This window comes from Narcine bancroftii, chromosome 7, assembly GCF_036971445.1.
Source record: "Narcine bancroftii isolate sNarBan1 chromosome 7, sNarBan1.hap1, whole genome shotgun sequence".
In the NCBI taxonomy this organism is placed as follows: domain Eukaryota; kingdom Metazoa; phylum Chordata; class Chondrichthyes; order Torpediniformes; family Narcinidae; genus Narcine; species Narcine bancroftii.
Genome location: NC_091475.1, coordinates 181628434 through 181654629, shown reverse-complemented (window position 1 = coordinate 181654629; position 26196 = coordinate 181628434). Strand labels below are relative to the sequence as shown.

Here is a 26196-nt window from a genome sequence, read left to right as displayed (position 1 = left end):
AAGGACTTGTTCCTGCAACTATATTGTTCTCCATGTCTTCAATGCATCCAAATGGTGCCCGGAATGAAGCCAATAATAAAATTAGATCTCAGAAATGAAATCTAGTTTTCTTTTACTCATCACCTTGGAATCATACTTCCATTGGCAATATAACTACAGAAGCAGACTGGAACTCCAACTCCAAGACAATGACTATTCAATTATTTATTCATCCTATTAACCATTTTTGTTCATACTTGTAAACTTTTAAATACGCATAAATGCCACGATTACCAACATTTTGCATCTTCTTGGAAAGACAAGATTAAAAAATAAGAACCTATTATTTTATCCTACCTCAAAAATTATACTGATGATTTTGAAGACAACCATCAGGCCATCCTCCAACTTGCTCTAATGGGAAAAATATCCCATTCCTCAGCCCTTGTATTGTCAACCTCTCGATCTTATACCCATGTGAAACTACATCTTTGTTTTCATTTTTTCTATTCATCCCACAATGGAATACATACCACTGATATGTATAATCCCATCTATTACCAAATAAAATCTTCAACAAATTTGCTAGCCCTGTAATAGCATCAGACTAACTGCCATGCTAACCATGCTGCCCTAATCACCTCATTCCTATAATTAGACAAAGTATTTTAGTTGATAGGTATGAAGAACTTAGGAAGGGATAACAAAGTAAGGCAGGATGCATCATGGATGATATAATACTGAGAAAAGTAGAGAAATTCTGGAAGTATAGCCACAGACAAATGGGGACTGATTAGAGATAGTCAACATGGCTTTGTGTGGGTTAACATCAGGTTTAACAGATCTTAGAGTTTTTTTTGAGGAGATTACCAGGAAAGGACATGGATGTTGTCTACATGGACATTAGTAAGGCCTTTGACAAGGTCTTGCACGTGTGTAACTTTCAGTTGCTTGGTGTTCCTGTTGAGGTAGTAAATTGGATTAGATGTTAGTTTAATAGGAAAAGCAAGAGAATGGTAATAGATGATTGCCTCTGACTGGAAGCCTGTAAATAGTGTGTACCTCAAGGATCAGTGCTGGATCCTCTTCTTTTGTCATCTATATCAATGATCTGGATGATAATGTGGTCAATTGGATCAGCGTTTGCAAAAATTGGAGGTTTAATGGACAGTGAGGAAGGCTTTCAAAGCTTGCAGAGGGATCTGGAGCAGCTGAAAAATGGGCAGCAAAATGGCAGATGGAGTTTAATGCAGACAAATGCTACTCAAATGTGGAAGTAGGACATAAAATTGTAAACATGCACTGAGGAGTGCGTGGAACAGAGGGATTTGGGAATACAGATACATAGAACACTACTGCACATGCCCTTCGACCCTCACTGTTGTGCCAACCTCCATATTTAAACCAAATAAACCAAACTAAATGCTCCCTACCTCATAACCCTCTATTTTCTTTCATCCACATGCCTGTTTAAGAATATCTTAAATGCCCCTAATATTTCAGCCTCCACCACCACTCCTGGGAGGGCATTCCAGGCACCCACAACTCTCCACAATAAAATCATATCCCTGATGTATCCACTAAACTTTCCTCCTTTCATTTGGTATAGATGTCCTCTAACGTTTTCCTCTCCCCCCCCCCCCCCCCCAACCGGGTTGAAAAAGGCACTGGCTGTGAACCTTATCTACGCCTATCAGAATATCTAGACCTTTATTAAGTCACCTTTCATCACTCTATGTTCCACAGAAAAAAGCCGTAGCTCTGCCTACCTTACATCACAAAACATTCTCCACACCAGACAACAACCTGGTAAATCTCCTCTGCACCCTCATCCTTCCTATAATGAGGTGACCATAACTGAACACAATATACGAAGTGTGGTATCACCAGAGATTTGTAGAGCTGCAACTTTACCTCTTGAACTCAATCCCCCAACTAATGAAGCCCAAGATCCCATAGGCCTTCTTAACTATCCTATCAAACTATGTGGCAATCTTAAGAGATCTATGGATTTGTACTCCAAGATCCATACTTTTCTTGCACAGTGCTAAGTATCCAACCATTAACTCTTTACTCAACCTTCAGGTTTGACCTTCCAAAATGCAATACCAATAACTCATTCTTATCTGGATTTAACTTCATCTGCCATATTTCCACCCATCTTTGCATGCTGTCTATATCCTTTCAAACCTATGACAACCTTCAACACTACACACATATCCTCCACATTTTATATCATCTGCAAAATGACTGACCCATCCTTCCACTTCTTCATCTAGGTCATTTATAAAAATCATAAAGAGCAGGGAGTCCCATAACAGATCCCTGCAGAACTCCACTAGTCAATGACCTCCAGGCGGAATATTTTCCACTCAATACCTGCAAGCTAATTCACACAGATAAGGATCCATGGGAGATCTTGTCAAATGCCTTACTAAAATCCATATACACCACATCCACCACTTCCTACATCAATTTCTTTTATTACCTCCTCAAAAATCTCAATTAGGTTCACGAGGCATGATCTTCCCTTCACAAAGCCATGCTGAATATCCCTACAAAGTCTGTGTTTCTCCAAATGTTCATAAATCCTTTCCTTAAGAATTGCCTCCAATAGTTTGCACACCTCTGATGCAAGACTCACTGGTCTATAATTTCCAAGATTCTTCCTATTTCTTTTAGTAAATCAAGGGGACCACATTTGCCATCCTCCAGAACCTCTCCTGTGGCCAAGGAGGATACAAAGATCATTGCCAAGACCCCCGCTGTCTCTTCCCATAGCAAACTGGAGTATATCTCGCCTGGATCTGGTGACTTGTTAATCTTAATGTTTTTCAGAAGATCCAGCACTTCTTCTTTCCTAATCTCAACATGGTCCAGCACACAAATCCTTGAAAGTGGTGTCACAGAGAGTTAGCATCGTAAAGTGAGCTTTTGGCATATTGGCCTTCATAAGTCAAATTATTGAGTCTAGGACAGCGGTTCTCAACCTTTTTTTCCCCCCACTCACATATTGCCTTAAGTAATCCCTCACTAACCACTCAGCATCTATGGCAGAGGATGCAATAAAAATGTTAAGAGACACTGGTCTCGGAGTTGAGATGTTATGGAAAAATTGTACATTGTCAAATTTGGAGTATTGTGTGCAGTTTTGGTCACCTATTTACAGGAATATTACCAATTAGACTGAAACATTGCTGAGGAAATTTAGAGGGATGTTGCCTGGAGTTGATGAACCAAGTTACAGGGAAAGGTTAGGACTTCCCTGGATCACAGAAGAATGAAGGGAGATTTAATAAAGGTATACAAAATTATGATGGATAGATAGCCTAAATGCAAACAGATTAGCTAAAACTAAAAAAACCAAAGGACAAGGGTTAAAGGTGAAATGGGAAATATTTAAAGGGAACAGTACGTGGAACTTCTTCATGCAGAGAATGAGGTACAAGCTGCCAGCTGAATTGGTAAATGCAGGCTCAATTTTGACATTAAGAACAATTTGGTCAGGCACATAAACTGGAGGGGTATATAGGGATATGGCCTGAGTGCAGGTCAGTGGGACTAGGTGCTCCTTCGACTTATAATGGGGTTACTTTCCGATAAACCCATTGTTAGTGGAAAAAGATATCGTACCGTACATTCCGAATATCATAGCCTAGCCTACCTTAAATGTGCTCAGAACACTTACCATAGCAACAGTTGAGCAAATTTATCTAAAATAACACCTATTTTATAATTAAAATCCCCCCCCCCACCCCGTTCTGGTTCCAGTCTGCAGGAGTACATTGCCAAGGGAAAAAGGCAGCGGCATTATGACATCACTCCCGTGAGCCTGTCACCTCCCCTAAAAAGGAACGCTTGTGGTTTGAATAAACAGCAGTTATTGGTTTACTTGCTTGGTCTGGATAACATTTATTTCAGTAACTCTGCTTTTAGCAGCACTACAGAATACAATTTTTAAAATCATAAAATATACCGATAACAACCATCATAACTTTGAAAACTCATAGGTGCTCCATGATTAGAAAAGGATTACTTAAGGTAGTATGTGAGTGGGAAGAAAAAGTTTGAAAACCACTAATATAAATATATTGCCCAGATAAGTCAACTCAACCCTCCCGTATCTGCTGGTTAAAAGCACTACAGTTTCTTAACTCCAAAGGAAATGGGCCAATGACAATTTTTCTCAAGCAAAATATTTCAGTAACAATGGGTGTAGAGTAGTGGTGCTCAACCTACCCCCCCCCCCCCCACTCACATACCACCTGAAGTAATCCCTTACTAATAACAGAGCACCCATGACATAGGGACTACTTAAAGTGGGATGTGAGAGGAAAGAAAAAGTTTGAAAACCATTGATTTATATGATCCTAGAGTTCAAAAACCATGCTAAAGTTGACCTTTAAAAATAAGAAAATCCTTGCACAACCAGGTAGAAGTTCAGACCCAATTTACTTCTGGCCTTAATCTTATACAAGTAGAAAATCTAGCTTTTCATTAAAATATAGAAAGTTGGATTAACTTACCTTTTCATTAAAGAAACATCAAAGACAGGACTTGAAGTTTTATGATGGCTTCCCTTATATGAAGATACAGTTCCTTGTACCAAAGCAGTAAAACTGTTTCCTGTTGAACATCATTTTCACTAATTATCTTGTTACATTTATTCATACTTGCAATAAGATTGGTATCAGAGTTTTTCAGTACTTTACCAAGAAGTAACACTAACATAATTATATGCAGATGTAACAAAAAGAATTGAGTTAGCAAGTTTCCAGTAATTTTCTACATTTTACCTGTATTGACATAAGTAACAAACAAAAGATGGTAATTACTCTTCGCAGGATGAAAAACTGGATGGTAGGTTATTCCAGAGCTCTCACAATCATTCTACAATATCAGATTGTTACATTGGTAACTTTGTGATGCTAGAAGCAAGTTGAATATCAAAAATAAATGTTCAATGCACATGAGCTACGTAGGTATCATTGTCAACCCCCGCAGTAAATGACCATTCTTATTAATATTTGAAAATATAAAGGACATTTGATTAGCTGCAGTCTTTCTGCTGAAGATATTCCCCTTGTGCCATGGTACAGAAATTTGCTCCAGCGACAATGAAAGTATACGGATATTTTCATTTCTGGATGTGGTGTGACTTGGGAAATTTCAGATGGTGACTTTCCCCATAAATCCATGGCCCTTGTCCTTTTAAATGGGATAGATTGAGAGTTTGTTTAAAAAAAAATACCATTTATTGACAGGACACATATTGAATAGCTAAAGTCTGGCTCAATAGGAAGTTATTAAGTAGACCATTTCAGCCACAATCAATTCACTCACATCCCAAATTCCACTATCACTTAAAGAAAGGTAACACTCAAGAGGCCTTTTCCATTTTACTTCATTGGGCAGAGAATTTCATAGTTTCCCTCTGAAAAGAGCAATTCCTCCACATCATCCTAAATCTACTCTCCAAATCTTGAAGTTAAGCCCCCTACTTCTAGAGTCACCTGCCAGGGGAAACAATTTTCCTGCCTCTATCTTACCTATCCCTTTCATAATTTATGCTTCAACAAAATCCTCTCACTTTTTTCAAAATCCAGAGAATAGGCTCATAGGCAAACCTCATCATCTTTGGAATCAACTTCATAAGTCTCCTCTGCACCACCTCCAAAGCCAGTACATCTTTTCTCAAGTAAGGAGGCCAGAACTGCATTCAGTACTGAAGATGCAGCCTCAACACTACCCTGTACAGTTGCAGCAGAACTTCTGGATTATTAAATTCAATCCTTCTAGCAACAAAATCTAACATTCCGGATGCTTGATATTGCACCTGCAAACCAACCTTTCGCAATTCAGGCAAAGGCATTACTAATTCCCTAAGCAACATTCCTTTTGTCTCCTTCACCGAAGGGACTAAAGATCCAGCCTCTACCTATAATTCAAGCCTCCAGTCCCAGCAATATCTTGGTAAATTTTCTCTGCACCCCTTAAAAAAAAATCTTTTTTTTTTTAGGTACAGACTATCCCCAGCTTGGCATGGAGACAGCAAAGTAAATGACCAGAGTTATAACACAAGTTTATTTTCCAACCGATTGTACCAGAGAATCCAACAAAACAGTAATAACACAAATAAAAAACAATACATATATAAAGTATTCTTACAAATAGTAGTCACAGCGTTTCTTTTAAGCAGTTCAAAATTCATTCAAGAGTTTCAAAGCCCATGGGAAGAAGCTGTTCCTCAGCCTGATGGCTCTGGATTTAATATTCCTGTGTGGCGGCTCGCCAGAAGGCAGGCGAACCGGCCCCGCTTGTAAACCACGTGGCGGGGCAGCCGGCCAAAATGGCGCCGTCAGGGACTTTCCCTTCCTTCCAGCTCAGGGCTCAAAAACCCACGCTTGGGGACCACATGATGCCTGGGTGACGTCAGCGCCCTCCAGCACAGTTCTCAGCCAGGTCCAGTCTGGGAGTATAAGTGCAGCCCAGCAGCCTGCAATAAACTAGTCTGCTCACTGAGCTCAACCCATCTGGTTGCGTGTGTTATTATAGGAGCAGTGTAGCCGCCGCTACAGTTGGTGACCTCGACTGGTTCAAACATCTTTGAACCCATCATGAGCAAGCCTGGGATCAGCGCCATAGCCATGAAACTGCCTATTTTCTGGGTTCAGGTGCCGGAGATCTGCTTCGGCCTCGCGGAGGCCCAGTTTCACCTCCGCCATATTTTGTCCAACATGACCAAGTTCTACCATGTGAATGCTGCCCTGGACCAGGCCACTACCAGATGCATGCTGCACCTTGTTCAGCACTCACCTGCCGAGGACAAGTACGAGACCATCAAGCGAGTGCTTACCAGGTCCCTCAGACTATCCAGACACCAGCGTGCCGCTCGGGTGCTGCACCTTGATGCCTTGGGGGACAGATCCCCGATGCCCAGAAGGCCCAAGAGCTATGGCTTGCATGATTCTTGGAAGGCTCAGTGGTCCAGCAGGTCACGAGGCATGGGCACGAGAACGCCAAGCCCGCCCCTAACGCTGTGGTAGAGTTCCTGGCCCCTGCAGAGCATAACCATGGCCACAGCATCCACTTCAGGCCTCTGCTTCTACCACCAGGGCTGGAGAGCCAAGGCTCGGAAGTGTCGTCAGCCCTGCTCGTTCCAGGAAAATGACCAGGCTGGCCGCTGTTAATGGCTGCGGCGGCTGGCCAAAGACACAGCCTTCTCTACCTGCGGGACTCAGTCAGCAGCCGGCAGTTCCTCGTTGACACTGGAGCTGAGACCAGCGTCATCCCTGCCATGGCCATCAAATCCAGGAACCGACCTCGTGGACCACCCCTCCGTGTGGCCAATGCAATGGCAATCCGGATGTATGGTGCCAAGATAGTCCACTTCCAGATCGGCCAACGGAATTTTGCGTGGAGGTTCACCGTCTCATCCCTCCCGACTGCCATCCTGAGTGCAGACTTCCTCCTCACACACGGTCTTCTGATGGACATTCGAGGTAGGCGCCTGGTGGACGCCCGTACCTTCCAGGCCGTTCGCCTCAATGCCTCCCACTCAGAGCAACCAAAGGTGGCCACGATCAGCACACCCAGAGACGAGTTCCCGACACTCCTCAAGCCACAGTTCTCCAATGCCTCGCCACGCCACGGGGTGTTCCACCACATCCCCACCCAGGCCCCGCCGGTTCACGCCAAAGCATGCCAACTCCCGCCTGACAAGTTCCAGGTAGCAAAGGAGTTTTCACACCTGTTGGAGCTGGGGATCATTCGGCGGTCCGAAAGCCCATGGGCCTCGCTGCTCCACCTGGTCCCAAAAGCCTCCAGCAGCTGGCGACCTTGCGGAGACTATAGACGGCACAACTAGGCAACTGTTCCTGACTGTTATCCTATCCCTCACATCCAGGACTTTACAGCCAACCTGCATGGCGCGAGGGTCTTCTCCAAGGTTAACCTGGTGTGCATGGCGCGAGGGTCTTCTCCAAGGTTAACCTGGTGTGCAGATATCACCAGATCCCGGTACACCCTGAGGACATAACCAAGACGGCCATCATAACCCCCTTTGGCCTGTTCGAATTCCTGCGCATGCCGCTCGGGCTCAAGAATGCTGCTCAGACCTTCTGGCGCCTTATGGACTCAGTGGGCAGGGACCACTGGGCAGAGACGATATCCTCGTTTCCAGCAGGAATCAGGCACAACACAAGGCCCACCGACATGCCCTTTTCTACCGGCTGGCTGACTTTGGCCTCACCATCAACCCGGCCAAGTGCCAGTTCAGAAAAGTCCATGCAATTCCTGGGCCATACCATCATGGCCGAAGGAGCCATGCCCACCACTGCGATCAGGGAGTTCCCACGCTCAGACAGCCTCAAGGGGTTGCAGGAGTTCGCGGGTATGGTCAATTTTTACAACAGCATCATCCTGGGAGCTGCGTACATCATGAAGCCGCTGTTCGACCTCATCGCAGCCAAGCACAAGACGCTCACTTGGAACCCAGAAGCCTGCACTGCATTCGAGCCCACCAAGGATACCCTGGTGAAGGCCGCCCGGCTCGCCCACCCGCACACCGACCTGCATATGGCACTCTCTGTCGATGCCTCTGCCACAGCCGTCGGTGCTGTCCTGGAGCAGCAGGTGAATGGGCATTGGAAGCTGCTGGCATTCTTCAGCCGCCTGCTCCGCCTGCCGGAATGCAAGTATAGTGCCTTCAACCACGAGTTACTGGGCAGTGGAGTTAGAGGGAAGGACTTTTACCATCTTCACCAACCACAAACCCCTCACCCCAGGCGCTCGCGATGGCAAAGGATCCCTAGTCAGCCCGCCAGCAGCGTTAGCTCTCCTTCATGTTGGAGTTTACCACCGACATTTGGCACAAGGCAGGGAAGGACAATGTGGTTGCCAATGCACTCTCGCGACCAGCAATCTGCGCACTGACACTCGGCCTCGACTTCGACCAGCTCGCCCGGGACCAGGAAGCTGATGAGGAGACAAGGGCCTTCAAGACTGCCATCACCGGCCTGCGGTTCCTACTATCTCCTTGGGCATCCTGCAGCCAGTGGTTCCACAGCAGTGGTGCAGGCAAGTCTTCCGTCACATCCACGACCTTTCACATCCGTCCATCAGGTCCACGGTCCAGATGGTGGCAGAACGGTTCGTATGGCATGGGCAGCAGAAGCAGATCACAGGCTGGGCCAGAACATGCACTCATTGCCAGATGTCCAAGGTGCACAGGCACACTAAGGAGCTCGTTCAGGAGTTCGAGCACGTCCTGGAACGGTTCAGCCACATTCATGTGGACATTGTCAGTCCCTCACCAGTTTCCCGGGGCAACCGTTACCTGTTTACGATGGTAGACCGCACCACTCACTGGCCCGAGGCGATCCCGATGGCAGACGCCTCCATCGATTCCTGCTCCCAAGCCCTGCTGCATGGTTGGTACGCCCGGTTCAGCGTCCCGACTCACCTCACCAGCGATCGGGGCACCCAGTTCACATCTGTGCTCTGGGCACAGCTCACCAACAGGTTGGGAATACAGCTACACCGCACCACGGCCTCCCACCCGCAGACCAATGGACAGGTCAAAATTCTGCACTGCTACCTTAAGTCGGCGCTCATGGCCTGCCTCACTGGTCCCGACTGGACAGAAGAACTGCCTTGGGTGCTCCTGGGCATTCGCTCCACTCCCAAGGAAAATCTGCAGGCGACATCAGCTGAGTTGGTCTACGGTGCGCCACTGGCACTACCTGGTGAGTTCATCAACGCACCTCACAATCCCCAGCAGTCGCCGCATGAACTACTTCCTCACCTCAGTGCATGCTTGGACTCCTTCAAACCCCCACTGCCACCCAGGCATGGCACCAGCCCATCTCATATTCCTGACGAGATGCTTTCCGCGGAGTTCATTTTGGTTCGGCGGGGCCTGACCGCGGCACCTCTGTAGCAACCGTACGAGGGGCCGTACAGGGTTATACAGCATTTCGGCTTGACGTTCATGCTGGACTTTGGCATCAGGCATGAGCTGTTTTCCATGGAAAGGTTGAAGCCAGCGCACCTCGATCCCAACGAGTCCATGATCGTTGCCCAGCCCAAGAAGCAAAGCCTCCTGGCAAAAAAGGACATTGGTGCAGGTTCTGGGGTGGGGGGGGGGGGGGCTGTGTGGCGGCTCACCACAAGGCAGGTGAACCTGCCCCACTTGTAAGCCACGCGGCAGGGCAGCCGGCCAAAATGGTGCCGTTGGGGTTTTCCCTTCCTTCCAGCTCGGGGCTCAGAAACCCGTGCTTGGGGACCACGTGACACCCAGGTGATGTCAGTGCCCTCCAGCGCAGTTCTCAGCCAGGCCCGTCCAAGCTGGGAGTATAAGTGCCACCCCCCCCCCCCCCCCCCCCAGCAGCCTGCAATGAACTAGTCTGCTCACTGAGCTCAACCCGACTGGTTGCGTGTGTTATTGCAGGAGCAGTGTAGCCACCACTATACCTGAATCTTTTTCCTGACGCAAGTAGATGCTGCATGTAGGGTGGAAGGGGTTCTCCTTCTTTAAACAATGATTCTTGTAAATCACATCGATGGGGATGGAGGGATACCCCACTGATTCTCTATGCCACTCTTAGGGTCCTAAGGATTGAGCTCCAATCTAATGCTCAACAGTACTGGTCCAACACTGTTATGCATCAGGTCAGGACACTCTCGATAGAGCTCCTGCAGAATGGTAGGTGGTAGCCTTGCCTGCCTCATTCTTTGAAGGAAGTGCAGTCACTGCTGTACCTTCCTGACAAATGAGGAGATGTTACGTGTCCAGAATAGGTCACTTCTTAAATGGACTCCAATAAACTTGGTACTCTTCACTATTGACCACCAGGGGTGGTCATCCCTGGTCCTCCTGAAGTCCACAATCATCTCATTTGTCTTGTCCAAGTTGAGACTCGGGTTGTTATTCTCACACCATTTCATGAGATTTTCCACCTCTGTATTTTGATTGTTACAAGCCCAGGGGACCCTAAAACCCAGCAGCAATAGATATTCATCAAGACAAATGGTTACTTAAACAAAAGTTGCTTTTAATTATTTTAAACATGAAAGCAGAATCACACTTTAACTTATTACTATTAAATTAACCCCCTTCTAATTCTAAGCACACATGTATGTAATGTGTGTAAGTTCAGAAAAGTCACAGTCCAATATCACTTCTCATTCCTCCAAGTTCACTGGTTGCAGGCAATTCTTATACTGTGCTCAGAAGTTAACATTTATGAAGTTCACCAGGCTTTGGTGCTTGAAAGGTAAATGTTTACCACTCAGGAAGATTCTTGTCAGTTTAGAGAGAGAGATTTGTTGCTCATTGGACACAAATCGATTCCTTCCAATCAGCCACTTCAGTGGCTTGCCGAAGAAACCGATCACGGTTTTCCAGATGATAACCTCTTTCTTTGAGGTCACCATAGAGTGCCTTTTTGTTTTGCTTATTTCAAGTGAAATAAGTCCTCTCCTCTTGCATGAACCACAAGGGCTTTGACCAGGCTGAACTATCTTCCATCTTCCAAATGGGGTTTTCCACAGGCTTGTCCTGTTCCAGTCCCAGCTGCTGCTGCTGACTGTAAAACTGCAGAACTGATTTCTCTCTCTCTCTCTTGGAGAATAAAACCTGTTTTTTTCTCTCTCTGCTTGCAAAACCACATGACCCTCTTAGAACAGCAAGCTTCACCCCAGACGGCTTGCAGTTCTGATAAGTTCTTTCATCTGTTGTCTTTTTGTAATCAACAATCCATTAGTGAAATCTCTTGGGCACTCTCCCAAGCTTTTGCAAAGGTTCTTGAAGCCAGCCTGTCTAACATGAGCAGAGCGCCAGTATTTTAAATAAACTCTGTATTAAATTGTTTGTGAAAAAAAAAACTGCCCCAATTTATTTCCCTAAAACATATCTATAATCTGTCACATGATTCATTGTTGTTGCTGTTGAAGCCAACAACTACTGTCAGGTTATCTGCAAACTTGATAACTCTTGGAGCTGGACATGATGTTGCAGTCGTATGTCAATAGCGTGAACAGGAGCAGGCTGAGCACACACCCCTGAGGTTCAAAAGTGCACGATATTCTTCTGGCAACCTGGACAGACTCTAGTCTTTCCATTGGAAATTTCAGAATTCAGTTAAAGAGAAGACTGTTGAGTCCCATCGAGGACAGCTTCTCCCATCAGTCTCAGAGGTATAGTTGTATTAAACACCGAGCTGAAGTCAATGAACAGCATCCTGGCATACAAGGAGTAATTCTCCAGGTGGAACAAGAAAGAGTGGAGGATTAAGGCTATAGCTTTGTCAGTGGAGCAGTTCCATCTGTAGGCGAATCAAAATAGGCCAATGGTCTCTGGGACCATCACCATATGACAAAGCACTTCATAAATGGTGGAGGTCAGTGCCACTGAGAATTATTGAGGCCTGTTACTATTGGAATTGAGAGAAAGGAATAGAATCCTTACAAGGGACAGGGTATAAAGAGGTATAATTGAGGTAGCCATGGGCATTGGTGGTTTTGTAGTACTCAATTACTATTTAGTACCAGGATGTTGATGGCGGTCTTGAAAACCGCAGGGACAACTGACTGCTGCAGTGATGTATTGAAGATCTTCACAAGGATCTGTCAGTTGGTCTGCACAGTCCTTCAGTACCTGACCGGGTATGTTTTCTGGTCCCACTGCCTTGAGTGGGTTCACCCTGGATTGGATTCTTCTCATCTCGGCAGTAGCTATGCAAAGGACCTGTTCTTCAGGGGGAGACAGAGCTTACTTTGTCATCAGCCTGTTCTTCTCATCGAACCATACATAGAAGATGCTGGTCTGTCCTGAAGGGAGGTATCGCTGTCATTGACTTGCAAGGTTGTCTTGTGATCTGTTATTATTGTTTTGATAGCTTGCCACATCGCCTCGTGTCACACAGCAGACGATGGATCCCCTGTGCAGAGGCGCAGACTAACAATATTGAACTGTGGCAGATGCACAATTTAAATTCAGTTAATAAACTGGAATTTAAAACAAAATGTCACCGGTAACAATAACAAAACAACCAATTGTTTTAGAGATCGAGCTGGTTGATGTATGGAAGTATAGTTTATATCTCAGTGCTTAAGCTTTTCCTGTTAGAATTAGAAGGAAACGTATAATTATAAAATGGCTGAACATTTTGCAAACTCTGCAGAAAAAAGGTTGTAGACCTTGCTAAGAGATAAGAGTCGGCTTGCATAAACATCATTAAAATTGAAATAAACCTGGCATAAACATCATTAAAATTGTATCCTTCAAGGTAATGTTAATTATATACCAGACAAAAACACATACCATTCTTTTATACAAGATAAATACCAGAAAACAGATGTTTTGAGGCTGCTTAAACTGGGAATGTTTTTTTTAATGATGAAATGATGTAATTCTAAAAGGTGGGGGTCACTTCAACCCCCTTACCCATTTGAAATTATATAAATATAGAATGAAATCTCTGTACTTTGGAGTGAGAGCTAAAGGCTTCAGACAGGTGTCAGAAATTGACGACTCATGATTCGTCTTCTCACTTTGCGTATACGAATTGACTATAACTAAAATAAAGATCTGTATGCTTTAAACTGATATTTTTCTGTGTTCTACTCTGCTATGTGATTTCATTTCAGCGCGGGCTTTCTTCCACAGATGAACAAAGGAAATCTGCCATTCTTACCCACTCCTAGTTATGTAATTCTTGAGTCACCAATGTGGTGGCAGTTAAATGGCTTCTGAAACAGCCTACCAAAGGATTCTCCTTGTCTTTTCCTTAAAACGCTAGTGCACCTAACATCCCACAGATATTTAGCGAAATTGACAAAATTAAATTACCAGTCAGAATAGGACATCTAAATTTAGTTAATTCAAAATTGCCATGATCTTAATTAAATGCCTGAAAAGGCTTAAAGGGCAAGTGATCTACATTAGCTCTCAATTCACTTTTGATTACAGGATGTGGAATGAATGAAATTTAATTGAGAAATTATCAATATTACATTTTGATAGGAAGATTGAGAAGGGACACATGTTTAAAGAAAATTCTAAAAAGAGATACAACCGAGATTTGGGGGTAGAATATGTACTGTTCACTAAAAGTGGCAGAACAGATTGAGAAAGTGGTTAAAAAACAATCTGCTGGAGGAGCTTAGCATCAGTAGGAGAGAAAACTATCAATATTTTGGGTTGGAACCCTTTATCAAGAGTGATCATGGAGATCCAGAGCATTCCAAACAGCTAAAGGCAGAACAGCAAGGAAGTCATGATGTAACTTTGTAAGACACAAGTTTAACCACAATTGGAATATTATATCTAGTTCTGGCTGCCACATTTTAGTCTTTAGAATAATGGGGAAAGTGATTAAAGTTCTTCCGGGGATTTTAGTCATGAAAAGAAGTTCAGCTTATTCTTCTTGGAACTGGGGAATCTGTATGGAAATTTGAAAGGTACTTAAAATCATGAAAGATGTTAAATGAATAGAAACTGTTCCTCTTGGCAGAGATCACGAGCCAGGAAATGGTCCACGAAGGTAACAGGCAAAAGAACCAAAACTGATTTAAATTTAAAAAAAACTTTATAAGCCCAGCAAGTAGTCAGAAAACAAATCCACTGCCAATACTAAATTGGACAAGTATCTCAAAATAATCGATTTGCAGAGCTATAGGGAAAGGGCAGGGGAATGGGACTAATTGTATTGGTCTGGTGTTGAGCTAGTAAAGACTCAACACCATGTTGAAACTGCTGTATAGATATGAAAACAGTAAGTGATCAGTCCTTTTTTTCCCCTCAATTTCTTGTTCGCAGTATTAAAATATGCCAATGTGAGACAGGAGATGGGTCTGCAGAAACCGGAATAGTCGATATTAATCCCATCTGGTTGGAGAGTACCCAGGCAGACTATTAGATGTTGTTCCTTCAATTTGTGTGTGGTCTCAGTCTGGCAGTGCATGAGACCATGGACAGAAATGTCTGCATTGGATTGGGGCCGGGAATTGAAATGGGTTGCCACTGGGAGATCCCCACTATTGCAGCAGGTAGAGTAAAGGTGCTCAGTGAAGCAATCTTCCAACCTGTGTCCAGTCATGGTGGTGAGGGAGGACATGTAGGTGCAGAAGTAGCATTTCCTGTGGTCACGTGGGTAGGTGCCAAGGGGATGATTGGTGAGGAGTCAACGAGGGAGCCATGAAGGGAGCAGTGCCTACGGAAGGCAGAGAGAGGAGGAGACGGAAGATGCGTCTGGTGTTAGGATCACATAGTAGATGGTGGAAATGGCAAATACACTGGAAGCAGAGGCTGGTGGGTGTCAGGTGAGAACAAGGGAGACCTCAACCTGGGAGCAGATGCGATGAAAACAGAGGAATTGAAAGACCAGGCTTTTGATTACACTGTATAGTGTTGCTAAGCAAAGATGTCTATCGAATAAACGTGCATAGAATGGTTACATTAAAATATCTGTTTCTTTCAACCAATGTACGTTAACTCTGCCAAACACCATAGAATGTCTTTATGACCGATAATGAGCAAACAAAAGTGTAATTTTTTTTAAACCAACTACTTTATGCTCTCCGCAATATATCATAATAAATATGCAATCAACCTCAGAAATCAAACATAATACCAATGGGCATTGAGGATTTTTGCACAAATTTGATGCCTTACCTGTTTTCATCCTATTTTGTTCATTCCTATGATCAGCTATGTATACTGAAGGGACTATTAAAGATAAACCACTGAAGATTGATGGAGTGCAATCAAGCTGGCTATGTAAAGTTTGCTTCGGACATGGTGTTTTGAAGTAATCATTATTGTAAACAGATGTTGTAAAATGGATGTCACCTCCAGCTTGCTTAAACTGGCTAGAAGATGCTGACACAGTTAGTTCTTCAAACCAATTCTGACACAGTGGCCCCAAATCTGCAATGAGGAATACAATTGAATTTTAAAAAATGAAAGACTGATATTACACGATTTAAAACAAAGCGTAAAATGTAACACCATTATTGCTACTAAATCGATACACCATTTCATGGCAATAATACAAGAGCCACTTTATTGTTACCTGACCTTACCTTTCTGACAGAGTGTTACAAAATCAAACATTTTCCCCTTTGAATTCTGTTCCTTCATCTTGAATGGAATGTTACTCCTGGCTCATCTTTACACAGCTCCTCCTGTGAAAATAGAAAGCGTTCAAAATTTCCTGACAGTATTTCCATAACAAAAATAAAATGATAGAATATATTAGCTCCAAGGATACTTGTTATTTCATCTTAAAAATTAATCCAAGATTCTAACTAACTACAGGTATGCGCCATTTAATGTCTGTTCGGCCAATGTCCGACCGCATAAGGTTATAATAGAGTTCAGAAATCTCAAATGGAGAATGGGACGTAGCAAATGGACACAACAACTTCCCACTTGCAACCCATGTACCTCAAGTCTTTTCTATACAAAGGCTTATGTATGCAAGTACTGAACTGTACTTTCTATCTATCAAATACAGCAAAACCAGTGCTAGTGAAAGCAGCAGCAAGAGAAAAAGGAAAAGTATCGTTGGAAGTGAAACAAAAGGTTATTAAACAAGAAAGGTGGAAAAACGGTGAATGCTATTGCTCATGATGGAGGCAGGTCGCACTCAACAATTACAACAATCCTCAAAAAATTTTCAAAAATGTTAAAGGATTGGCTCCACTGAAAGCTACAAGGTTAACGAAAATGCAAGAGGGACCTACATCAGATATAGAGAAATTGCTAATGACGTGGATTAAGGACCAAACACAAAACCAAGGCCCTCTCAACACGTTGATGACCACTGCTAAGGCACCAAGCTTGTACCAGATGCTTAAAGAAAAAACAGGACCAGACTTCGATATCAAGTTTAGTGCTAGCTCTGGGTGGTTCAGGCACTTCAAACAATGTTTTACATTACATAATGTGAAAGTGAGTGGTGAGCCTGCGAGTGCTTATGCAAAGGCAGCAGAAGAATTTGTTGAAACCTTGGATAAACTAATTGTAAAAGGAGGATATTTGCCCCAGCAAATGTTTAATGTGGACTAAAAACAAATTGCTGAGGAAGAGGCAAGGGAAAAAGAAACTGCAGAAGAACTGGTGCAAAAGAAGTTCACTGTTAAGGGGTTAGACAATTTATTTGCAGGCCTTAACAACTTGCAGAAGAATTGGACCCCAACACTGATCACTTTTCAGTGTTTGCTGCACATAAAGAAATTTATTAAGAAAAAGCAAACTAGGCAAACAAAACTTAATATATTCCTGAAGACGACAACACCTCCCCAAGAAGAGCCTTAACCAGGTTGTTCAGGCATGACAGAGTGATATTTCATTAATGGAGTTTATTCGATCGGAAACGTTTCCAAAGGAACATTATGAGGAAGTTGAGAACTGTGATGTGGATGATCCTGATCCTCTTTGTTAAAATGTGTGTGATATAGGAAAATAAACTGCTTACATAAAAGCTTAAAAAGAAAAAGATTAAAGTTTAATTTAGCGAAAGTATATACAGTAATAGGGTGTCCGCACAATATCCACATCGCATAACGCCGAACGTATTGTGGACGTTAAGCGACACATTGGCTAAATTTGTACTTGGTTGTCAAAAAAATATATTTTGAATGAAACTATAAGATTACATTTGAACATATCATGAAGAAAAATGGACATGTCTATCAGGGAAACAAAAGAATGTCAACAACCACAATCAAAACGTATCTTCTTGCTAACTGTTCAAGGTAGCCTTGGTAAAATCAAAGTCAAATTGGAGGGGCAGGAATGAGGAGTGAAACTTACTAAATAGGAACCTTTAAGAGAAAAATATGATTTCCAGATGAGGTATAGCTGGAGAATTTTTTTTTATAAACAACAGAATGCATTTTTTTCAGCATAAATACCAGACTTTTTAAAGGCAAGATGTACTGCCATTCAAGGAACCAAGATGAGAAGGCTGAAAAGTGAAATTTACAGAACTTGCAAAAGCTTCACTCGTGGATTTTATGGATGAATGAAATACTGCAGAGGCAAACTAGTATACTTTTTTTGGAATATTTTATTTATAATTTTTTCAAACTCAGACAATTTCACTAATTCACAATACAACAATCACAATTAACAAGTATTCTCTCTACGGAGTCTGGTTTTATCCCTCCCTCCCCCAACACAAACTGAGAAAAGGAAAGGAATTCACTGACTACTTAAATAAAGGATTTAACTCACATAAACTGACAAAGACACTTGTTTAACATAAAAGCAAGACTCCACCTATCAAGGAAAAAAAAACATTAACCACAGGGTCTGCCAGAGCTTAACACCCATCTTTCAGGCCTCTTACATTCATCTCAGCCTGACCTGATTGGAATGCCCCCCCCTCCACCACCAACTCCCCCTAGAGAGGAAGCCAGGCAGCGAAGATCAAGGGACCACACCTATATCCTTGCACCTATGTAACACAAGTAGGGTTGCCAGCTCTTAAGGAAGGTTTCATATTTTTCTTTAAGTGATGTGATCTTCTCCAAGGAAACATAGCTCTGCATTTCCATATTCCAGCACACAATTTCCAGATGAGAGTTCAACTTCCAGGTAATTGCTATGCACTTCCTGGCCACTGCCAGAGCAATCAATACAAATTGATTTGAAATTTGGACAGTTTAATTGTAAGTCTCATGTCCATGATGTTTCCCAACAGAAACAACTCTGGGTCCTGTGGAAACTTTTTACCTCTAATTTTCTCTCGGGCCTGGCCTAGTTCTATCCAAAAGGGTCTTACCTTGTAGCATGACCAGGTTGAGTGCACAAAGATTCCAGTCTCTATGCCACATCCGAAACATTGATCCGAAATTTACAGCTTGCCTTTATTCAATTTCTGTGGTGTGAGATATAGTTGAAGAAAATTATACTGTTCCAGCCTATTTCTTGAGTTCATTGTTATGGTCATGCTGTCACGACACATATCTGACCAGCACCGTTCATTTATCATGACCCCCTAGGTCCAATTCCCATCTGTGCCTTGACCTAAAGCCCCAGTTTCAGGCTTTCTACCTTTATCAGGGACTACATTAACGAAATAAACATTTTTGTGTTCCCTCTTCTAATCCAAGCCTGCACTCTAGTGAGGCCATGATTGGACCTAATTTGTCCCTCAATAAGATCTTAGTTGAAAATTGCAGAAGAGTGACTTATTTGACAAGTCACATTTAATTCTTAACTATTCAAATGACACAAGTTGCCGCTGCTCCAACAGTCCTTGATACACCCGACCCCTTTTTAGCATCAGATGTCCAGGATCTTGTTATCAATAGTTAATGGTATTAAATTATTCTGGCATCCCATTTATAGATAAATTCTGCTATTTTCTCACCTACCATGTGCAGACCAATTTGTCCCCACGATGGTATGCCTCTCCCATCAAAGAGCGAGGTGATCCATCTTGACTTGGCTGCCCAATAATACTTTTTGAAGTCTGATAGTCTTAATCCTCCCAGACTATAGTCCCATGTCAATTTTTGCATGGAAACTCTGGCTACCTTTTTGTTCCATAGGAACTTACTTACCTGTGTATTAAGGATTTGGAAGAATCTACAGGGCAATGCTATGGGCAAAGTCTGGATAAGGTATTGGAGTCTCGGCAACACATTCATTTTTATACAATTGACCTTGGTCACCCACCTATTTAAATTCTCAATTTTTTTGAGCAAGGGGATGTAGCTAAGGTTATACAAGTTTGATAAATTGCTATCTACCTTGACCCTCAGGCACTTGATCCCCATTTACAGCCATCTCAATTGACTTTTCTTTTTCAAGTCACTGTAATCCCCCTTTGTGAGGGGCATAATTTCACTTTCGACCCAATTAATTCTGTACCCAGAGATCTTTCCATAATCTTCCAGTATGGAGTGGAGCCTGGCAAATGAATTTACAGGTTCTGTCAGATATATCAGTATATCATCAGCAAACAGGTTGATTTTGTGTTCTTCCTGGTCCACTCTAAAGCTCAATGTCTGGATCTTGGCAAAAGGTTTCCAACAACAGTTTCATAGCTAATATGAATAGAGCCAGAGATAACAGACACCCCTGCCTGCTAGATCTAGATAGTGGGAAGGATGAAGACACTTGCCCATTGGTCACAACTTTAGCTTGGGCACGTGATATATCACCCTGATCCAAATTATAAAATTTTCTCAAGCACTTTGAATAAATAATCCCACTCCAATTGGTCAAATGCTTTCTCTGCATCCAGGACCACAGCAACACACAAGATCGCCCCTTCACTGTTCCAAGTGAATAATACTTAACAGTCTGCTTACATTATCTGCAGCCTGTCACTTCTGTACAAAGCCTGTTTGATCAGTATTTATTAATTTTGGTAAATGTTCTGCCAATCTATTTGCTAAGACTATGGAAAGGATCTTAGTCTGCATTCAGCAACAAAATGCCTGTCCTTTTTAGGAATCACCATAATGATTGCGGTTGAAAAAAAATCTGCAAGAGTATGGGTCTCCCATCACCTGATCCACAACCTCCATGAAGAGAGGGATCAAAAGATCCTTAAATTCCTTGAAGAATTCAGGGGGAAACCCATCCTCCCCCAGAGATTTGCCAGCCTGCAGTAGACCTAATGCTTCCTTTAACTCTTCTGTTGTAAAGGGGGCAGTCAGCCCTTCTTGCTCTTCTGGACCCAAATTTGGTAGTTTCAATTTAACAGGAAATTATCTATTTTTCCTGATTCTCTCTCCCCCCACCCCCCCACCACCTTGACTCTGTTGTGTATATCGTTCATAAAACTGCCAGAAAGCATAATTGATTTCCTTTGGCTTATATGAGACCCTATCATTCGCCTTTTATGTCACATTGATTGTTCTCGAGGTGTGTTTGGTCGTCAGCTACCAAATGGATCCTTTCCCCATACTCATATTTTTGTCTTGACCTTAGAATGACCTTCTCCATTCTATAGGTTTGGAGTGAATTGTACCTGAAGTTCTTGTTTGATAATTGTCTACATTTTTACGGAGCCAATTCTTGGAAAGCCTTTTTCTAGTCCAGTAATCTCCTGTTCCAATTGTTCTACTTCCCTCAAATATTCTTTAATTATTTTTAATATATCCAATTATTTGCCATCTCAAATATGCTTTAAAGTGTCCCAAATGAGACATTTATCCACAGTAGATGTACAGTTAGCCTGAGTTCTAATAAAGCTACAAAACTGTTTTTTTTTTCAACAGCAATGGATTAAGACACCACCTATACACTGTCTCATTATCTGGCATTATGATCGTAAGTGTTAAGGGGGAGTGATCTGACAAAAGTCTTGCCATGTACTCAGTTTCCATGATCCTTCCTCTAATTGAACTGATGCCAAAAATAAATCTATCCTGGTATAGGAGTCATATTGCTTTGAGTAAAAGAAATAGTCCCTCTCCCTTAGATGCTGCATCTATTAAATTTAGCTCTTTCATAAAAGCCAAGATGGATTTGGTCGCCTCAACACTTGTTACTCTTTTCTTTTTTTTAAAAAAACTTTATTTAAGATTTTATAACAGGAATAACATATAGGATTACATTAAAAAAAAATTAAGAATAAAATAATAAAATTACAATACAGTATCAGTAATCTAAATAAACTATACCCTCCCCAATAATTATTACACATTAATAACCCAACTCAAATTAGTCCAACCCCCCCTCCCCCCCAAAATAAAGAGTGAAGAATTAATAAAGTTAATAATATGTGAGAAAACAAAACCCACTTACAAAAAAAACAAAAACATAACCGATTAAAATACTAACAAAAAGAAAAGTAATTAATACTAAGATATCAGACTTAAAAAACATATTTAAATCAAACTTAAATGCATATATTTAACAAACGGAGTTAAGATGAAACATATATTTAACTCAAACTTAATATAAAAAATTAGTAAAGTTAGTAACATTAGAAAAAAACTTTCTCTATAGAGATAAACCTTCATCAAATATCAACTAACTTCACATCTATCATCATATTAGTCACATAAACCACCATCTTAAAACAAAATTCAAACCTCATTAAGCATTGTACAATTCAATTTTAGTACTCTTCCACCATTTTTCCCTTTTACTCTTGAATAGTTATCCAATAAAAGCTCCAATACCACATTTAAATATCCCCAATCATTACGTTAAAATTCAGATATCCAAATAATAGACACATCTACAACAAAAACTGTATCTTCAACAAATGGAGCATAAACCACAAACAAAATTCAACCCTCATTAAGAATTGTACAATTCAATTTATAACTTTCACCATTATTCCCTTCGTTCTATAACTAAAATAGCAAAATAATATACACCAAAATTACCACTCCTTCACCTTAAAGTTAAAGAAAAAATATTTTAAAAAAACTTATCTATCCCATTCACATTTAAATTTCAGATATTCCTTATCTACTGAATAAACTTTACAAAAAAAACCACATCAATTTTTAAATTTTTAAACAATCAAATACTTTCTTATGCTTTTTTTTATATTTAAACAAAAAAAAACCCTTCACTCTTTAATCTAATAATACAAAAAAAGAGGAAAAAAAACGGGTAGGAGGTTAAAAATACCCCCTCCCGTCTAAATCGCACAATGTGGTAAATCCCCCCAAAAAAATGGGTGTGAGATAACTCACACGTACCAGATGACTTTCAGGAAATCTTTCTTTGGCTTGGCTTCGCGGACGAAGATTTATGGAGGGGGTAAAAAGTCCACGTCAGCTGCAGGCTCGTTTGTGGCTGACCAGTCCGATGCGGGACAGGCAGACACGATTGCAGCGGTTGCAAGGGAAAATTGGTTGGTTGGGGTTGGGTGTTGGGTTTTTCCTCCTTTGCCTTTTGTCAGTGAGGTGGGCTCTGCGGTCTTCTTCAAAGGAGGCTGCTGCCCGCCAAACTGTGAGGCGCCAAGATGCACGGTTTGAGACGTTATCAGCCCACTGGCGGTGGTCAATGTGGCAGGCACCAAGAGATTTCTTTAGGCAGTCCTTGTACCTTTTCTTTGGTGCACCTCTCTCACGGTGGCCAGTGGAGAGCTCGCCATATAATACGATCTTGGGAAGGCGATGGTCCTCCATTCTGGAGATGTGACCCATCCAGCGCAGCTGGATCTTCAGCAGCGTGGACTCGATGCTGTCGACCTCTGCCATCTCGAGTACCTCGACGTTAGGGGTGTGAGCGCTCCAATGGATGTTGAGGATGGAGCGGAGACAACGCTGGTGGAAGCGTTCTAGGAGCCGTAGGTGGTGCCGGTAGAGGACCCATGATTCGGAGCCGAACAGGAGTGTGGGTATGACAACGGCTCTGTATACGCTTATGACTTTCAGGAAATAGTGCCTATCCAGTTCTCTCCCCCAACTCTCACTTCATCTTAAACTAACATCATCATTATTTAATATCCCTTTTTTTAAAAAAAAATTAGGAAAAAAAAAGGACAACTGCGCAACCATGCCTAAAAAAAAGCTCCAACTGCCGAGTCACCATTACAACCATTCCTTCTTGGAGCACGGCTCTTTTCTTCCATCTCTTGTCTCCTTAGAGATCGTGGCGGACTATGTCTCTGTTGAAACTGAGTAATTGGCAGCTCTTGAGCAAATGCTATAGCTTCCTTTGGAGAATCAAAGAACTTTAGTTGGCAACCATCTTGGAAAACCTTCAAAACAGCTGGATATCTAAAGGTTGCCTTGTAACCTTTCTTCCACAACAACTCTTTAGCAGGATTGAATTCCCGTCGTTGGAACATAACTTCTTGACTCAAATCCGCATAGAAGAAAACTCAATTATTTTGAATCATCAAGGGTGATTTTCTCTGTTGTGCATTTCTAATAGCCACTCGTAAAATTATTTCTCTGTCGTAATAATTCAAGCAACGAACCAAAACAGGTCTTGGACTTTGACCTGAAATAGGTCTTCTACGCAAGGCTCTGTGAGCACGTTCCAGTATTATACCTTCCGGGAAATGTTCTTGACCCAGCACCTGCGGAATCCATTCAGTAAAAAATTTTCTTGGGTCTGGTCCCTCCATACCTTCCGGCAAACCAATAATCTTTATATTGTTCCATCTGGATTGGTTTTCCAAATAATCAATCTTTTTCACCAAATTTTTATTTTGAGTTTGTAAGTCTTCGACCATTTTGGTCACATTAAAAACTTGATCCCGTATTTCGTCTATATCTTCTTCACACGAATTAAATTTATCTCTCACTTCAAGCTTAAAAGCTCCAAACTCAGCCATCTGTTGAGAATGTATTTTCACCTGAGTATTAAACCTAGTACCAAGTTCAGTCATAATCTTGGATAATCCCTGCATTGTATAAGATAATTTAGATTCAAGATTCACAAAAATCTTTTCAATTGGAAGAAATTTTGGCTCAACAGATTCCTGCTTCTTCTGCATAACCAAAGGATCTTCCTTCATTCTGGTTGCCTTCCTTGTAGTATGACTGCGTGTGGAAACCCCAGCCACAGCCTCTCCAGCAATGACTGGAGGACGCTGGCTGGGGTTTTCCCCAGTCCATAATGTATTAAGTTCTCCCAGTACATCAAGTTGTATAGTTTTTTTTATCTCAAGAGATGCAGTTTGCAGCGCTACCTCTACAGATGACAAATGCCTTTGAGTAACCCTTTGTTCTAAAGGCTGTTTGGCGCCCTCTTTAGGGGGCTCTACCAATGTAACATAGAGCTCTACATCCGAACACTGTACCTTGCTCGTGGGATCCATTTCACGCTGAGTCCCGGTGTCTTTCCTGTAGGTAGGCTCCAAAACTTGAACTTTTGGAAAATGTAGTTTTTTGAAGATCTGTTGTCATTTTTTTTGCTCTTTTCCACCAATTGTACCATCATTAGTTAAATTAACAGCACTGAAATTATCTAAACTTTTAAAGAATTTTAACGGGCATTTCTAGACAAAACATAAGAGTCAGGAGAGGACTGGAAGGCACGTCTGATCCTTACACCATCTTGCCACGCCCCCCACCTGTTACTCTTTTCTTCATCTTATCCTGGTCCCTATCCAGACAAAAATTAAAGCCCTTTCAATCAGGATGTTTTCTCTACCTTCCCCCAATCTCAAAAAGACATCTTGTATAAATTTCTCATAATCAAAACTAGGGGCATATATATTTAGCAGGGTCCATGGTTCTGCACATATCTGACAGAATACCATTGCATATTTCACAGTTCCATTTAATCCATTAATATTAAAACTCAAATATTTAATTGTATTAAACATTGCCTCAGAGATTCTCCCACATTCATGTCCTCCCTGTACCCACACCATCCCCCATCCAATGCCCCTCCAATCCTTTTCTCTCGACCCTCTGGACCAGCTCATCAAGCCTGCAACATCAATGACAATGACACACACGTAACACCTTGCAGCAATAAATCCCTGCCCCTTTACTACACTACTTCTACTGACCTATCCTCTTCCCCTAGATCTCTCTTTTCCCAACTCCTTCCTCCCCACCCCATTCTCCAACTCTGGTGCCTCAAATGTTGGAGCCATCTCCCTGTCTTATGGATCACGTCTGATGCACCCATTCTCCTCCACTATTGTATGTTCTACTCTTCCCCCCCCACCACCAGAGCCTCCAAGATGGTCCTGCTTCTTATTAACTAACTTGTGTAGATAGAAAACCCATTACTTTTCTTAGTTAACTTTAAATTTGTAAACTTCAACCCACACGTTTAACAAATAACAAAATTTCAACCTACGATTCAACCCTTAACTACCCAATCTTTCCCCCCTCAACCTTCATTTTATTTTTCCCCAATTTTACCAAGTTGTTATTCTTGATTACCACCCTTCAATTTTAAGACAAATATTAACCATGCATATTATTTACATATTGATTGTTTCCATTAAGTTGCTTTATGTTCATGTTTCGACCCTTAGTAATTTGTTAGTATACTTCTATGCCTCCTTACATTCTGTGAAAAATTCCCTTTTTTCCCTGGGCATCATTATTTTCAAGGTTACTGGGTGGCAAAGAGCGAACTCATATCCTTTCTGTCCGAATGTCCTTTTCACTGAGTTAAATTCCTTCTGATATCCAGGTAGAAACATTTTTTTTTCCCGTTAATTCCTTTGCGCCAACTGCTGCTGCGCGCAAAATTCTCTCTCTATCCTGGAACCTTAGTAGCTTCAACAGAATAGAGCATGGCTTCTGGCCAGG

The 26196-nt window shown here is 42.1% G+C and overlaps 1 protein-coding gene across 8 annotated transcripts in view; it reads right to left on the bottom strand.

Moving 5' to 3' along the window:
* Positions 1-26196, bottom strand: part of brca2 (BRCA2 DNA repair associated) — a 170403-nt gene that overhangs the window by 122992 nt on the left and 21215 nt on the right. For 7 of the 8 annotated variants that reach the window (XM_069891592.1, XM_069891595.1, XM_069891600.1 and 4 more), the window contains 3 exons: positions 16066-16167; positions 15656-15910; positions 4506-4605 (listed from right to left, as the gene is read on the bottom strand). In XM_069891592.1, coding sequence (XP_069747693.1) covers positions 4506-4605; positions 15656-15910; positions 16066-16123 — 413 coding nt within the window. In that variant the 5' untranslated portion in view covers positions 16124-16167. Of the gene's footprint in view, positions 1-4505; positions 4606-15655; positions 15911-16065; positions 16168-18773; positions 18870-26196 lie in introns of all 8 variants that reach the window. The other variant, XM_069891593.1, reaches the window with a different exon arrangement.